This window comes from Camellia sinensis, chromosome 14 (assembly GCF_055761805.1).
Source record: "Camellia sinensis isolate YWXY chromosome 14, ASM5576180v1, whole genome shotgun sequence".
Taxonomy (NCBI): Eukaryota; Viridiplantae; Streptophyta; class Magnoliopsida; order Ericales; family Theaceae; genus Camellia; species Camellia sinensis.
In genome coordinates this window covers 105,562,153-105,577,917 of record NC_138974.1, presented here as the reverse complement: position 1 = coordinate 105,577,917, position 15,765 = coordinate 105,562,153, and the positions used below count along the sequence as shown (strand labels likewise).

The 15,765-nt window shown below is 46.4% G+C and overlaps 1 protein-coding gene across 1 annotated transcript; it reads left to right on the top strand.

Annotated features, from left to right (window-relative positions):
- The first annotated feature begins 14,455 nt into the window (after nt 1-14,455).
- Nucleotides 14,456-15,071, top strand: LOC145807223 (uncharacterized). Its single transcript, XM_082905169.1, has 2 exons — nt 14,456-14,495; nt 14,539-15,071. The coding sequence occupies exons 1-2, from the start codon at nt 14,456-14,458 to the stop codon at nt 15,069-15,071; spliced, it is 573 nt and encodes a 190-aa protein (XP_082761295.1).
- Nucleotides 15,072-15,765: the final 694 nt, after the last annotated feature.

Below are 15,765 nucleotides of genomic sequence, written 5' to 3'. Positions count from 1 at the left end.
AAATTTTCCACTTTTGGTCCAAAAATGGTCTAAGTCGTAAAAAGATTGATTTGAACAAAGTCAACTTTTATTAAAACTTTTCAAAACTATTTTCGATGTGGATCAGAACTGGACATGCCGAAAATCTGTCACTGAGATGCTCAACCTCAGATCCCTGCAACTGGAAAGTTGCCCCTAGTTTGAAGAACAATGTGGCACTCCAAAGCAACGAAAAGTTGCCCCTTGTCTGAGAAACTTTGCACCGTCGCGGCAACGGAAAGTTGCCCCTAGTTTGAACAGCACTGTACCGGAGATCACAATAAATGCTGATGGATAAAGATGACTGAGATGATCAAAATGGACAGAGTTGATCGGGGAAAAGTTTATGGCTGAACTTCGAGGTGAAGTTGCCTACGTATCCCAAAGATGGGAATCAAGCCTTACGTAGTTCAGGCTAAGGTTCACTCGAGTATTTTCACTCTCCTTTTGCGCTCTAACTTTTGCCAAGGCCGCCCTTTGCGGGTTTTCAACCTTGCGAGCTCAGTTTTTATATTTTCTAATTTTTTGTGCTCTGACTTTTGCCTAGGTCGCCCTTTCGGGTTTTCGGCCTAGCGAGCCTCTCAAGGATAGTATTTCTTCAACTTGTCCATATTGATCGGTTGTGAGAACTCCAAGCCATCTAGATCCATCAGAACCACAGCCCCACCTGACCAGATAGCTTTGATGATGTAAGGACCAGTCCAATTAGGTTTGAACTTGCCCCTTGGGTCGTGGATGGGAGCTCGGTTGTCTTTGAGCACCAAATCTCCTTCTTTCAGATTCCTGGACTTAACCCTTTTGTTGAAAGCCCGGGCAATTCTGCGTTGATAGCCTTGGATGTGGTACAGTGCTTTCAGTCTTCTTTCATCAAAGAGCATGAGTTCTTCGAATCTGCTCTGCTGCCAATCTGCTTCGGCTATCTGGCATTCAGCCAATACTCGTAACGACGGGACCTCAATCTCAATGGGTAGAACAGCCTCCATTCCATAGACCAATGAATACGGAGTTGCTCCAGTAGAAGTTCTGATTGAAGTCCTGTAGCCCCACAGGGCAAATGGCAGCTTGTCTGGCCAATCTCGATAGGTTTCCACCATCTTCTATAGTATATGCTTGATATTCTTGTTGGCGGCCTCAACCGCTCCATTGGTCTGCGGCCGGTATGTAGATGACTTATGAAAAGCCACATTGTATTTCTCCAACAAGTCTATCACTTCTTTCTTGAAGTGGGAACCATTATCTGAAATTATCTCGTTTGGCACCCCGTAGCGACAGATGATGTTGTTCCTGATGAACTTTGCGACATGTGACGCCTTCAACACCGCGTATGATTGGGCCTCGACCCACTTTGTGAAATAATCTATTGCTACTAGGATAAACTCATGTCCGTTGGACCCCTTCGGGGTAACAGCTCCGATCACATCAATTCCCCAGACTGAAAAAGGCCACGGCGAAGTCATGTTGTAAAGTTTTGACGGCGGGATGTTCATGCGATTTGCATGAATTTGACATTTGTGGCATCGCCGAACAAAGCTAATACAATCCTCCTCCATGGTTGACCAGTAGTAGCCCTGCCTGAGGATCTTTCTGGCCAGCATTACTCCATTCATGTGTGCACCGCACTCCCCCCCATGGATGGCTTCCATCAGGCGTTTTGACTCTTCAGCTTCTACACAGAGCTTATGCATTCCCAGATGACCCCTTTTGTACAAATTTCCCCCGCAGATAACGAATTGAGCAGCCATTCTTCTGACAGCCCTCTTATCTTTGGCATTTGCCCCTAGTGGATATGTCTCCTTTTCCAAGAAGTTCCAGATGTCGTAATACCAGGGGTTGCCGTCTTGAACCTCATCTATGGCGGAAATCGACTCGTATGCCGGCGCGAACTTCTGATCAATAATGACTGGACGCATCCGGACTCCAGACGGGATGTCTATCATAGAAGATAGAGTTGCTAGTGAATCTGCAAACCTGTTGTTCTCTCTTACGAGGTGGGTGAAATTTAGCTTCTCAAACCGAGGAATTAGCAGATCCAAGGTTTGGTGGTAGATTATCATCCTTTCCTCTTTGACTTTCCAATCTCCTTTTGCTTGAGACACAACAAGGTTCGAGTCCCCAATGACGTCCACTCGTCTTGCCCCTAGTTCCAGGGCTGGTTCTAGGCCAGCAATACATGCCTCATACTCTGCTTCATTGTTGGAAACTTTGAACCGGAGCTTGAATGCTAAAGGGATACGGGAATCATCAGGCGCTATCAGCAACACCCCTATCCCATACCCATACTGGTTTGACGCTCCGTCAAAGTACATTGTCCAAGTTTCATCTTCGACGTGCAGAATGGCTTCATCTGGGAATAGATACTCAACCGCTTCATCCCCCTCAACCGGGTGGTCGGCAAGGAACTCCGCTACCACTCTGCCTTTTACTGACTTGCGCGTCACATACTTTAAATCAAATTCAGAGAGCAACAGCAGCCAACGAGCTAGCCTACCTGTAAGTGCTGGTTTCTCGAAAAGATATTTGATGGGATCCAAACGCGAAACCAACATTACAGAGTGGGCTAACAGGTAGTGCCGCAGCTTCCTGGTTGCCCATACCAAGGCCAAACAAGCCTTCTCCAGCGGTGTATAGCGGGTCTCGTAATCTAGCATCTTTTTGCTTAGATAATAGATGGCTCTTTCCACTTTGTCTTCTGACTCCTGCGCGAGCATGCAGCCCATGGTAGTCTCAGTTACCGAAAGGTACAGTATCAACGGTCTCCCCGGCTCTGGCGGTGACAACACGGGTGGGTTCTGTAGATACTCCTTGATCTGCTCAAAAGCTACTTGACATCGGTCGTCCCACTGGAATTTCTTTCCTTTCTTCAGGAGACCAAAAAGTGGTTCACAAGTCAAGGTTAATTTAGAAATAAACCGTCTTATGAATTGCACTTTACCCAGAAAGCCTCGCACCTCCTTTTCAGTCTTTGGTGGTGGCATTTCTAAGATGGCCTTGATTTTGGAAGGGTCGACCTCGATGCCCCTTTGTGTGATCAGAAACCCTAACATCTTCCCTGCTGTAACACCAAACGTGCATTTCTGGGGATTCAGTCGCAGCCGAAACTCTTTGATCCGTTGAAAGAATTTTTGTAAGGCGGTGTAGTGGCCCTCTCTATCTTTGGACTTGACAATCATGTCGTCCACGTACACCTCGACCTCCTTATGGATCATATCATGCAATATTGTAGTCGCTGCCCGTTGATACGTAGCTCCAGCATTCTTCAACCCGAATGGCATCACTCTATAACAATATGTACCCCACGGGGTAGTGAACGCAGTCTTCTCCCGGTCTTCGGGTGCCATCATTATCTGGTTATAGCCTGAGAAACCATCCATAAACGAAAGCAAGGCATGTCCTGCCGTGAAATCTACCAATTCGTCGATGTGCGGCAAGGGAAAATCGTCCTTCGGACTGGCCTTGTTCAAATCTCTGAAGTCTACACAGACCCGAATTCTGCCATCCTTCTTTGGCACCGGAACTATGTTGGCCAACCAAGTTGGATATTCAGATACCAGCAGGAACCCTGCATCAATTTGCTTGGTGACCTCTTCCTTAATCTTGAGGGCCCAGTCCGGGCGAATCCTTCTGAGCTTCTGTTTGACAGGGCGGGCCTCTGGATCAAGAGGGATCCGGTGCTGTACAATCTCAGGATCGATTCCAGGCATGTCTTCATAGGACCACGCAAAAACATCTTTAAAATCTTTTAATAAAGCGACTAAGCGTTCGCGCTCCTCTAAAGACAACGTGGACCCGATCTGGACCAGCCGCGGGTCCTTCTCAGTACCAACATTTACAGTAGTGATTTCATCCATTAAAGGTTTAACAAATCTTTCCTGCTCTTGATCGATTAATCGTTGCAAAACTGGGGGAATTTCTTCCTCGCTGTTTTCATCAAAATTTTGAAAATCCTGATTTAAGCAATAAATCAAAGGCACAGAAAAATACTCGGAAACCACATCCATATCATTCTCATTAAATACTTCCAAGCCGTCAGATTCCTCTGTTACAACAGACTCAAAAGAAAATGAAAAAGACGACCTAGACAGGACTGTGGCATCCGGGTTATCACCCCCAGGAATACCGGACTCAGACTCAGTCGAGCTGGAATCTGATTCCGACGCAGAAAATTCGGTAGAATCAGATTCCGGCTCACTACCTGACCCGGAACTGCTAGATAAAAAGCCTTCTTCATACTGCCAGATGAGAGAAGGTGCGATAGATGCATCCAAGATCGGCGCTGGAAAGCCCGCAGCTATTTCATCTCCAATCACAGAAACCGAAGAGTTATCCCCCAAGCACTCTTGGTCGATCGGAGGATCTGATAGTAGACTCGCCAGTGCTACCCCCATTTCAAGCTCTGTGCTCTCAGGATCCACTGTTTCGCATTGCTCAACCTCAGTTGGTGGGTCTGTCTGCACTTCGGCAACGTCATCCCCAGATAATTGTATGTCGAAGAAGATTTCAAAACCAGGCACGCGCTCCCCCTTCGCGTTTTGCCATGGCTCCGGGAAGCCGCAGAATGGAAAATCTTCCCCCTCCCGGACGAAACGTCCGTTTAGGGTACCCCAGATGGGCCTGTGTATTAAATCAAATGGCTTCCCGGCCTTCTTTGCCCTGGCCCTTCCGGCCATTTCTTTTCCTTTCCTCACCCAATCCTCCTTGGTGGGCAGATAACCCAGTCCAAAGGCGTGAGGATTGTGTGGCACTTCGGCCAACACTGAGACGCCTTTCCGGCCACTTCTCCCTAATCCCATCCCAGGGGTATGTTTTAGCTTGTTCATGAGGTAGATGGATTGTGCGCTGACATACATGCCCTCATTCGCAGCCATGATATTCTGCACCACTTGAGCCTCGGCCAAAGTGTACCCCGACAAAAACACATCCTCCGTGCCGTGCTCGATCTCCAAGACGGGTGTAGACACTTCCGGCGGCGGATGGATTGATGAATTCCCAAAAACGATCGCCACCCCTTTCCCGTGAGGGTATTTCAGCATTTGATGTAGGGTGGAAGAGACTGCTTTGACCTGGTGCAACCACGGTCGCCCCAATAGTAAGTTAAAGGTTGCGGGAACGTCCAGGATATGAAATTCGATGCTGTGTTGTCCTGGACCAACCTTAGTTTGAATTTTAACAGTCCCCATCACTTCTCTGCTGGTATTGTCATATGCCCTGATCACTTGGGTGGTTGGGATGAAGTCAGCGGGTTTTAACCCGATTGCATATGCCGTTCTGGTTGGGCAGACATTAATCGCAGACCTGGTATCAACAAGTACCACCGGTATCCACTTATCTCTACATTCCACAGAGATGTAGAGAGGCTTGTTATGATTTGCGCCCTCAGGCGGTAGCTCCTTGTCCGAAAAAGTTAATGCCGGGGAACCTCCTCCCGGAAAAACCAGCCCAACCAGCTGTTCAGGCGTGGTGTCTATAGAAAGTTTCGACTTGTCCATGGCAGATAGGACAGCTTCTCTGTGCACTCGTGATGCCATTAGCAGTCCCCAGATGGAGATGCCTGCCTGTATTTTCTTTAACTGTTTCAGCACAGCTTCATCCTCGATCTGCTTCTCCTTCTGTCTCTCCGCTTCTCTGTCTTTCCCAGATGCTTCGGGTTGGTCTAAGTGTGGGGGCTTGAAGTACCGCCCACTTCTTGTCATGTGGTCCACTTCATCAAGATACCAAGTATTATCTGGTTGGCCATTTCCCCAGTCTTCATCGGTGTGGGCAAGACACAAATCGTCATCTTCCCACCACATTCCGCTGGCGGCCAACAGACATCTGTCCGGCTCCAGTCCACTCGCACTTTCAGTGCTCTCTGTCCAAATGTTCGCAGCATTGTCTGTCTTTGTGCACACAGCACTTTCGGTCCCCTCAGGGCCCTTCGCCTTTCTGGCTCTCTCAGCTTCCTCAAACTTTCCTTGTTCCAACTGCGTCAGTACAGTTGTTTGTTCAACAGTTCCCACATCCGTAATGCCCATGTCCTGAGCGGAATTCTTAACACCGGCGCTCTCCGGTGGTACAACTTGGTTTTCGGCCGTTCCGGCCACAACTGATATTTCTGCCTCTGCCGGGCTCTGTTCTGATTGGGCTTCCTCCACTGCATCCGGTTGATCTTCAAGCCATCCAGTGGCCTCCTCTGATCCCTCATAATCATTCCAGTTAATGGACGCGTCCTCCAACTCCTGATCATCGCGAAATTGCAAGTTGGCCAAGTCCTCCTCTATGGTTGTCGGCTCATCTGCCCATAGCCTAGATCCATCCTCTCGGATCATGCACAATTCTCCTGTCTCGGGAAATTCTACAATTAGCCCACTTCGGCTCGTTGATAGGATGTGCCTGCTCGGATCATAAGCTCCCTCAGCAAAATTCTGCCCAATCCCAGATTCAATAGACTCGGTCTCTCCCAAAATCTGCCCTGCCCTGCCTTCGACGGTCACCACCATCGGTTCCGGTTGGGTTTTGGAGATGCCCACCATGCATAAGAGGTCAGTGCAAGCGGGGAGGAGTACCTCCGGCTTGGGTAGGTGGGTGGGCGTAATATAGATGCTAGGATCGTAAGACACGACCCCAGTCTGGATGAAATTAATTCTGTTGGGAGGGGGAGGTTGGTTATGTGGTGGAAGAGGGTTAGTTGTGACATTAGGTTTATCAGGAGGCGCAATTACCTGTTTGTCAATAAGATCTTGGATCTCATGACGTAATCTGTAACAACGGTCGGTATCATGACCGTGTTGTTGGTGGTATGCACAGTATTTTGACGGGTCATATGAGGGGGGGAGTGGATTTGGTAATGGTTTTGGTTCCAGGGGTTTTAAATGATTTTTCCTGATCAGTATTCCCAGAACCTTGGACAGGGGCATGTATAGTTGGGTGAAGGTTCTTTGGCCCCGGGGTTGGAATCGGTTGTTTTGTGAGTTACTTCCGGACGCGCCGGAGAATGGTGTGGCAGTCATGGGCCTTGGAGGGGGAGGGGGAGTGGTGGTGACCATGCCAACTTCCGAGGCTCTTGTATTAGCAGCGCCGCTCGGGCCTGCATTGTTGTTACGATTAAAGGTCCTCCTTGGTTGTTCTCTGTCCTGGTCAAACAGGCCTTGCCTCATAGCATCTTCTATTTGCACCCCCATATCATGTAAATCTGCGAAAGTAGGGAAGGGGACCACAATCATCCTTTGCATTAACTTGGGGTGGAGATTGCGCACAATCATCCGGATTTGATCTCTGTCAGTGGGCCTTAAAGCCATCGTCGATGCCTTTGCCCTCCATCGGATCACAAAGTCCGAGAAAGATTCCTTAGGCTCTTGCCTCGTCGTTTCAAGATCACGAGTTGTGATCTCAATCTGAGTATTATAGGAATATTGTGTGACAAAGGCCTCGGCCATCTCATCCCAGTTCTTCTTTACCTCATCCGATAATCTTGCGTACCAATGGGAGGCCACACCCGACAGGGTTCGGCCGAATAATGAGAGCTTCTGTTGTCGTGTGAAGCCCATTGGCCGCAAGACATCCGCAAACAGTCGGATATGAACCATGGGGTCACCAGTCCCGTCAAAACGGTCTATTTGTGGCATTTTGAATCTATCGGGGAGCGTCACGGCCTCCTCGGTATATCCATCTCCGATATCCGGCATAGCCTTAGCCCCTTGGGATTTTTTGAAAAGCTTCTCCAGTTTGCTCAATTTCAGAGCTGTTTGATCAACCTCGACCTCGGATGGAGAGTCCGGGTGATTGGGTGTATGGACCTTGGACAGTTGTGGTGGAATCGGGGGCGGAGTTGGCCCCGTTGGAAGACTTGTGTCCTCTTGCAGAGTCTGGATGGTTGGTACGGTATTCTGGGTGTTCGGAGGAACGTCATGAATGGCAGGAGCCTTCTCAGGTAATGGGGGCCTTGCCGGGGGAGGGACTTGTTGCGAAGCAGATGCCTCATTCTGCTGTTGCAGTCTGGTAATCAGCTCAGCCTGATGGGTCATAATTTCAGACTGTTGCTTAGCGAGTTCATCCCGGCGAACGGCATCTTGCTGCATGGCCTACATAGTTTCTTGCATTTGGCGCATCATCTCCTCAATTCCTGTTGGTGCCGTCATACTGTCTTGATTTGTCTGAACTATTGATAGATCTGTCTCAAGGGGGATCTCAATCCAACTGTCCACTGGTGGGGGATACCACTGTTCTGGTGCTCTCAATTCAGATGTACTGCGCTTCCTTTGCTTCCTTCTTGTAACAGGGGGTAGAGAATGGAACACTGGCTGTCCGTCGATTAGATCCTCAGATCGGTGGAGTCGACGACCTCGCGTCCAAGGTGCTTGGGGAATGCCTGTTGGGTTGGAAGCAATCGTGCCAAAACTGACCTAGCAAAAGATAAATAAAGCGAAAAGGAAATAAATAAACAGATAAACGGACAGCACAACAGCTTAAAATAAAATGCAAGACACAGTCGGGCACACAGTCAAAAAGCTGAATAACATACTGTCCTCAAACACTGGTTATTATCCCTGTATCACTGTCCCCCCTAACACAGAATCTGATATCCGCAGATAACTAATCCTCAAATACTGGTTGATGCCCGTAGGCCTAATACCATCAATACTGAACTGATGCCCGCAGGCTTGGTACTCGAACTTGTATATTGATACATGCCCGCAGGCCTGATGCTGACAACTCTGAATTGATGCCCGCAGGCTTGATACTCAAACTTGTATACTGATCTGATGCCCGCAGGCCTGATATTGACAATACTGAATTGATGCTCGCAGGCCTGTTGCCCAAACTCATATGCTGATACATGCATTCCTGTAGAGACGCACTCTAAAGCACATAACAGATAAGTGAGAGCCAAAACACCCCTATGTTTGGGGTAGGGTTTCCCTGTCCTATTTTGTCAGGAGCTAGGGTTTCACTATGCACGCAGCGGTTTCAAACAACCTATAAACGGGTAAGCAACCTGTCCTAATTTAGAATGGTCACTATGGATCCGAATATGCACTAGGTCGAATGGTCAAAGAGGGTGCCCCGGTAAAACCGGGGTTTGTGTTCCCATACTGGCAGAGCCCACAACCGGTCAGCCTTATGGTCATGCCTTGACAAGACAAGCCTCCAGCAAACCGTTCAGGAATAGCAGATGGCAAACACGGTGTCCTAGGCGTACCAATGCAAATGCAATGCAAAGAAACACACAAATGTAGTCAAAAACAGATATCATGAGTTCGAGTCAAGTTCTCTAAATCCCCAGCAGAGTCGCCAGAAACTGTAACAAGCCCGCGGGGGGACCTCGCTACAGCTCGGACTCGACTTTTTTCAGTCACGGTTCTAAATCTGAACCAAAGAGTCCAAATCCGGCAAATCGTTTTAGGAAAACTGATTTTTGAAAGAAGTGCCAAACATGGACTGCTTTGCCAGATACAGAGTCGCCACCTAAATATTTTATTTTGGGAAATTTAGGAAACCCTGACTCGGTGCCAAAAGGCCACGTGTCCGTCATCACCAAAGTTGCCTCGGCTCGGGAACTTGGGTACGATTGGGGAAGGTCACTTCGTGAGCACCCCCGCTCGCCCGGTCATAGACCGGCCTCTACTAACCATGATATCAATTTTTGAAAACATTATGAGTTCTTATACCGGTTATTAGCCTAGGTTACTATGTGATGCGCACAGCATATAAGTATAGACCGGGTCGCCCGAATTGGAACAAAACATTTCATGTTTGCCTTTTTTTTTGAAAGAGGTTTTGCTACCCGCAGGTAGGCTTGAAACATTTGATGATTTACTCCAATTCAGATAACCCGACCTTCACCCACAGGCATTCAGGCAGTTATATCATATAAGCACATAGCCTCATGGTAAGCATGCTATCATGGCATTCACTCACACACATGCAAGGATGCTAAAGCATAAAACTCACCGAGTACTCCAAGTCAAAATAGAAACTATATTAGAAATCATGCATGATCCTAAGTGTACAGAAATGCCTAATGCAACACATGCAAAATGCAACTATAGCAGGCTCGGTTATTCTAAGATGGCATATGGAATGCTATAACTACCATGTATTCAATTTGGAATTGAAAGTACAATGCAGTTAGTATGATGCGCCGAGCCCGATGCATGCAATACAGATGAATGATGCAAACATGCTGTCATACTGTATGCTAATTGAAATATGCCCTAATCTAACCATCAAAAGCGGATAAATAAAAGGGAGAAAGACGTGGGGTTGGAAGACATACATCACACTCACCCACACTTATTACAGTTGTGCCCTCACTCGGAGGGTCCGAATAAATAATACAGTCCAAATATTACAGTCCCGAATAAAAGAATATTACAGTCCAAAATATTTTAGAATTCTAATTAATTAACTAGAAAGCAAATAAACTGGCGTGCAAGCCAGGGGCTGTCTTGCTTCTGATGGATGATGCATGTCCGGACTGTCTTGCGCGGAAATCCACCGGAATGCCCCAATTAGCCTCTGTTTACACCTGTTCTTGAAATGCGTGCCAAGCCCCAAAAGTTTGCTGATTCCTGATTTTGCTGCAACAGAGAGCAGGAAAGGGGCATAGCAATGTATTTGCACAGATATATGCATGTCTCGACCCTCGTGCCACCAATCACGCATACCGAGGCATGATGGCAGAGGAGTCGAAATGCACAACTCAATATAGGATGAATGCACATGAAACCGCAGCTAAAACCTAACTCCATCATGGGTAATCCGGAGTGTCGGTGACTGGGGAATTGAGACACATTCCGTCACTCGGAGTACGAAATGTACCTCGTTTCCCGTGCCCGGGCTAACTCCTATTCCGGACATGATGCAATATGCATGATATGCATGAAATGCAACTAATATACAATCCTAACATACACAATGCTACGGAATGACATGCCTCGAAATGCGTGCACACGGGCACGCGAACCGAGACAATGACGGAATGCTGAAAATGAGATGCCTCGAACTGCGTGCACACGGGCACGCAAACCGAGGCGATGACAGATACAATGAAAATGAGATGCCTCGAAGTACGTGCACACGGGCACGCAAACCGAGGCGGTGCTAAAGTGACAAGGAAATGACAAATGGGCTTATACCAACATGAGTGAGCCTCAGCCACACTCACATCGGATGCCGATGGCAGAAAATAAAGTGCCTCGAAATGCGTGCACACGGGCACGCAAATCGAGGCAATGCATACGCAATGCATATGACATACAGAATGCAATATGAACTTATACTAACATGAGTGAGCCTCAGCCACACTCACATAAGATGCCGGCGGACGAAAATGAAGTGCCTCGAAATGCGTGCACACGGGCACGCAAACCGAGGCAATGATAAGATGTGATGAAATAACATGGAAATGACAAATGGGCTTATACCAACATGAGTGAGCCTCAGCCACACTCACATCGGATGCCGATGGCAGAAAATGAAGTGCCTCGAAATGCGTGCACACGGGCACGCAAACCGAGGCAATGATAAAATGATATGAAATGACATGGAAATGATATGCAAGCATACTAATGGAATTTCAGCAACAAAATATGAGGGAAAACAGTCCCGAAATGAAGCGAAATGACATGAAATGCAAGGAAATGACCCGAAATGCAACATTAGGCATCCGAAATGGCCTATAGCCATACTAAACATGCACAACATGGACATGCAATGCACAGACAGAAGCTAGACAGTCCCAAAATAAGCACTTTTCCAGTTATAAACATGGCTAAACAGCAAGTATAAGCATGGCAAAAATAGCATACAAGAATAGGGACCAAGATAGGGGTAATGAAGCAAGTGGTATAAGCTAAACCCAAACTGAAAAATTTCCTTCTACAACACTAAATATGGACCAAAAATATGAACATTTACAGTATATGGCAGCCTCAAAATCAGTATACAAACATGCTAAAAATATGATGCAAAATAAGGCTCAAAAGGTGCTAAAACATGAAGTGTATAAAATAATCACCAAACAGAAAAAAAATGTGAATGAAACATGAAGTATAGGCCAAAATAAGACCACTTTCAGTTCGGACCAAGGTCCAAAAACAGAAACAAAGAGGGCTACTAATTTATGCAAAAATGGGGCCAAATAGGGGATATAACTACAAGTGACATATGGAAACACCAAACAATGTTGAGCCCTTCTCCAATGTTGAAGAGGGGCTCAAAATAAGCCCTAAATCAGTTTACCACATGCTCGAAAATAAATTGCTCATGGATCAAAAATAGCATGCAAAATTATGACATACAAGATGGTCAAAGAAGCAAGTGTATTATGGAGGGCTCAAACAGGGTTGAGCCCTTAATGAGAAGTGAAGATGAGCCCAAAATATGGCCCTTTTCAGTTAGGGCCGAAGCTTGAAACCAAAAAGAGATGAGGCTTAGAAATAGATCAAAGGAAAGGGTCAAAAGGATCAAAGTGTAACTTACCCTTGAAGATCCAAACTTTTGTTGCTTCTTGGGTTGATTTGCAGCTTCTCTAGCCTTCAAGAATCCCTCCTAGCTGCTGGAAATGAGATGGTGGTGGTGGAGCTTGGTGGTGTAGAAGGAATGAAGGTTAAAAAGTTAGGGTTTTTTGAAGAATTGAAGAAGAAGACAATGGAGTTTAGGGTTTATGCTTGGAGAAGAATTTTTCTAACCTCTATGAAGAAGACCCTCAGCTGGTTTATATGGTCAAGAAAGGGGTGTAAAAGGGGGGTCAAATGGAGAGGAAAACTCTCTCCCAAAATATCCCCCGGATACAGAAAATATCTGGGGGATATTGCCCCACAGCTGGAAAGGGCACAGTGAGGAGAGCACGGCCGGCCGCTCACTTTGGCCGGAGGTGGCCGGCCGGCCACACCCCCTAGCCGGCCGGCTAGGGGTCAAAAGGGTCAACCAGCTTTTCTGGCCGGCCAGGTATTGGGGAGGTAGCCCTATGTGTGTACAACACAACCATGTAATTGAAATTCCAAGAAAGTGGGCCCAAGGGGTTCAACAATGGCTCGGAAAGAGGGGGTCAAAAGGGTCAAGTTGACTTACTGGCCGGCCATGAACTTTTAGTGGCCTCCCAGATGTGTAGATCACAGATATGTGGTTCAAAGTTCAAGAAAAAAGGTCCAAGGGGTTCAACATTAGCCCGGAAGAAAAGGGTCAAAAGGGTCAGGTGACCTTAATGGCCGGCCATGAACTTTTAGGGGCCTCCCAGATGTGTAGATCACAGATATGTGGTTGAAAGTTGGCAACGCTAGCTCTAAGGTATTCAACATTAGCCCGGAAGTGCGAAAAACGGGCGCCGGGAGGCTCGGGAGGAGAGATAACTGGTTGCTGCAACAATTGCTGGCCTCCCACCCTTCAGTGACCTTCCTCGGGATAAAACAGAGGTACCTGCCAAAAATGAGCGAAAACCGTTGCAAAACGAATGTTCCGGAGCCAAAACACGCAGTTCGGGGTCCCGGAAATGGGCTGTTAAGCACCGAAAATTGTATTCGACCTCGAAGTGGGTTTCTCAGCCCCCAGTGTCCCTAAAAAGGGATGAAATAAGATGTATGCCAAAAATCAGAGCAATAGGAGATGGTTAAGCGGTCCCGAATCGAGGCACACGGCCTGACGGCTCCGAAAACCGGGAACCGGACTCCGAAATGGGCAAAATGGCCTACGGCCACCAAATGTAGCCTACGGACATTGAGAGATGGTCTACGGGACCTCTCCCTCCTTTCAGGAAAAGAAACAGAGAAAACCGAGTCTGGTTCGCAAACCGAGACAAGGCACAGAAAAGGGTTCGGAAGTCCGGAGGCAGGGCTTACAGCCGCGACTCTGAAACTTCTGAACGAGCACATTATGCAACATCACCAAGCGCTCAATCGGCGACGTCTGAGTCTTAAGGTCGGTCAAAAATGGGGTGTCTACAGTATGGAAGGTTTTTATTTTGCCACATATGCACTCATTGGACAATCCTTGTGTTTTTGCTTCTATTGATAAATATGTTTGATTTTCCATCTAAGGCCATAGGTAATCTCACGATTACTGGCCAGTTATGATCCTAACTTTTAGGGGCGGGTTCGGGTCATGACAGAGTGGTATCAGAGCACGAGTATTAACTCACACACTTGTCCAAGTGAGCAATAGTGTCTAGAAAAGAGGTAAGTTGCATTTATATTGTAAATAGATGCTTGAATACATTAAGAATATGTTAAAATATTCTGAAATATGTGACTACATGATATATGAACTATTGCCTATTTGTATATCCGTGCTTTTTCTGTCTATGAATATTTTGTACATGATTTTTTTCTGAAAGATAATGTAAGTCTCATCAGATAATGATGAGAACAAGAGCCAAGGAGATAGAGGAATCCTTTACTACTAGAATGGATATAATGGAAAGGTTAATCCAGGACATGGCAGAAACATTGAGGCAACAATAGAAATGGCAACAACAGTGCCAACAACTGCCACCTCCACCCCTGGTACAGCCTGTGCAAGATTTGCAAAATGATGATCGAACAATAGCTCTTACCAAGGAGTTTAAGAAGATAAAACTATCGACATTCCATAGGGGAGTGGATCCACTGAAGGCCGAGGCTTGGGTCCTTGGTATTGAGAAACTGTTTGAAGTATTTCCATGCTTCGAAGCACATAAAGTACAGTTGGCAACATTTACACTTGAAGACGAAGCAAGGAAGTGGTGGATGTTAATCCGTGAGAATAACAACAATATTAATTGGGCACAATTTTTGGAGATCTTCTACAATAAATACTTTCTGGAATGTGCCTGTGATAGAAAAGTGGTTGAATTTGAGGGGCATAAACAAGGCAATCTGACTATTGTAGAATACGAGGCAATGTTTATAGAATTGGCCAGGTCTGCACCGCATATGGTCAACACCAAATATAAGAAGGCAAGAAAATTTGAGGGCAGTCTCTGCAATGATATTCAAGAAAGAGTGAATGTATTGAAACTGCCTACTTACATTGATGTGTTGGATCGGGCTTTAATGTCTGAAACTAATATGGCCAATCAGAGTAAACCACCAACTGATTAGAAAAGTAAGAGAAAGGGTTTCTTCTCAAAGAAGGGATCATCGAAAAAGTGAAATACGAGATCCTCAAGCACTTCGGGCTCCACTAGAGATATGGCAAGTAATTAGTATGGTAAGAAACATCTTGGGGTTTGTTACCGTATCTTTGGGGCTTGCTTCAAATGTGGTTAAATGGGACATATGGTAAGGGATTGTACCCAAACTGAGCATCAACGAGATGGAAAACTAGCTGCTAGTTCGACCGGATCCATCCCAAAATCAGGGAATATCACGAGGCCTGATACTACCAGACACAATGAGACAAGGGAGAGTCTTTACACTTGTCCTAGGTGACACACGGAATACTGAAGCTATTGTGTCAGGTACTATATCTATATGTACTCAAGATGCTTTTGTGGTAATTGATTCTGGATCCACACATTCTTTTGTGTCCACTACATTTGCATCTAGATTGAGTAGACCCTAGAATCATTGCCATATCTGTTATGTGTGTCTACTACATCTAGGGAATTTCTGTTATGTACATTTGTGTATCATATTTGTGATATGCATATTGACAGTACTACCTTATATATGAATTTGTTACCCTTGGACATAAGACACTTTGATGTAATTCTGGGTATGGATTGTTTGTCTAAATACTGTGCCACCATTAACTATGTAACAAAATGGGTTTTGTTTAGACCACCAGGGCATG

Bases quoted from the DNA above. Each gene is read 5' to 3' on its own strand.
- LOC145807223 (XM_082905169.1), top strand. From the start codon at position 14,456: ATGGCAACAACAGTGCCAACAACTGCCACCTCCACCCCTG. The intron at 14,496-14,538 runs GTACAGCCTGTG...ATCGAACAATAG, and splicing joins AACTGCCACCTCCACCCCTG to CTCTTACCAAGGAGTTTAAG.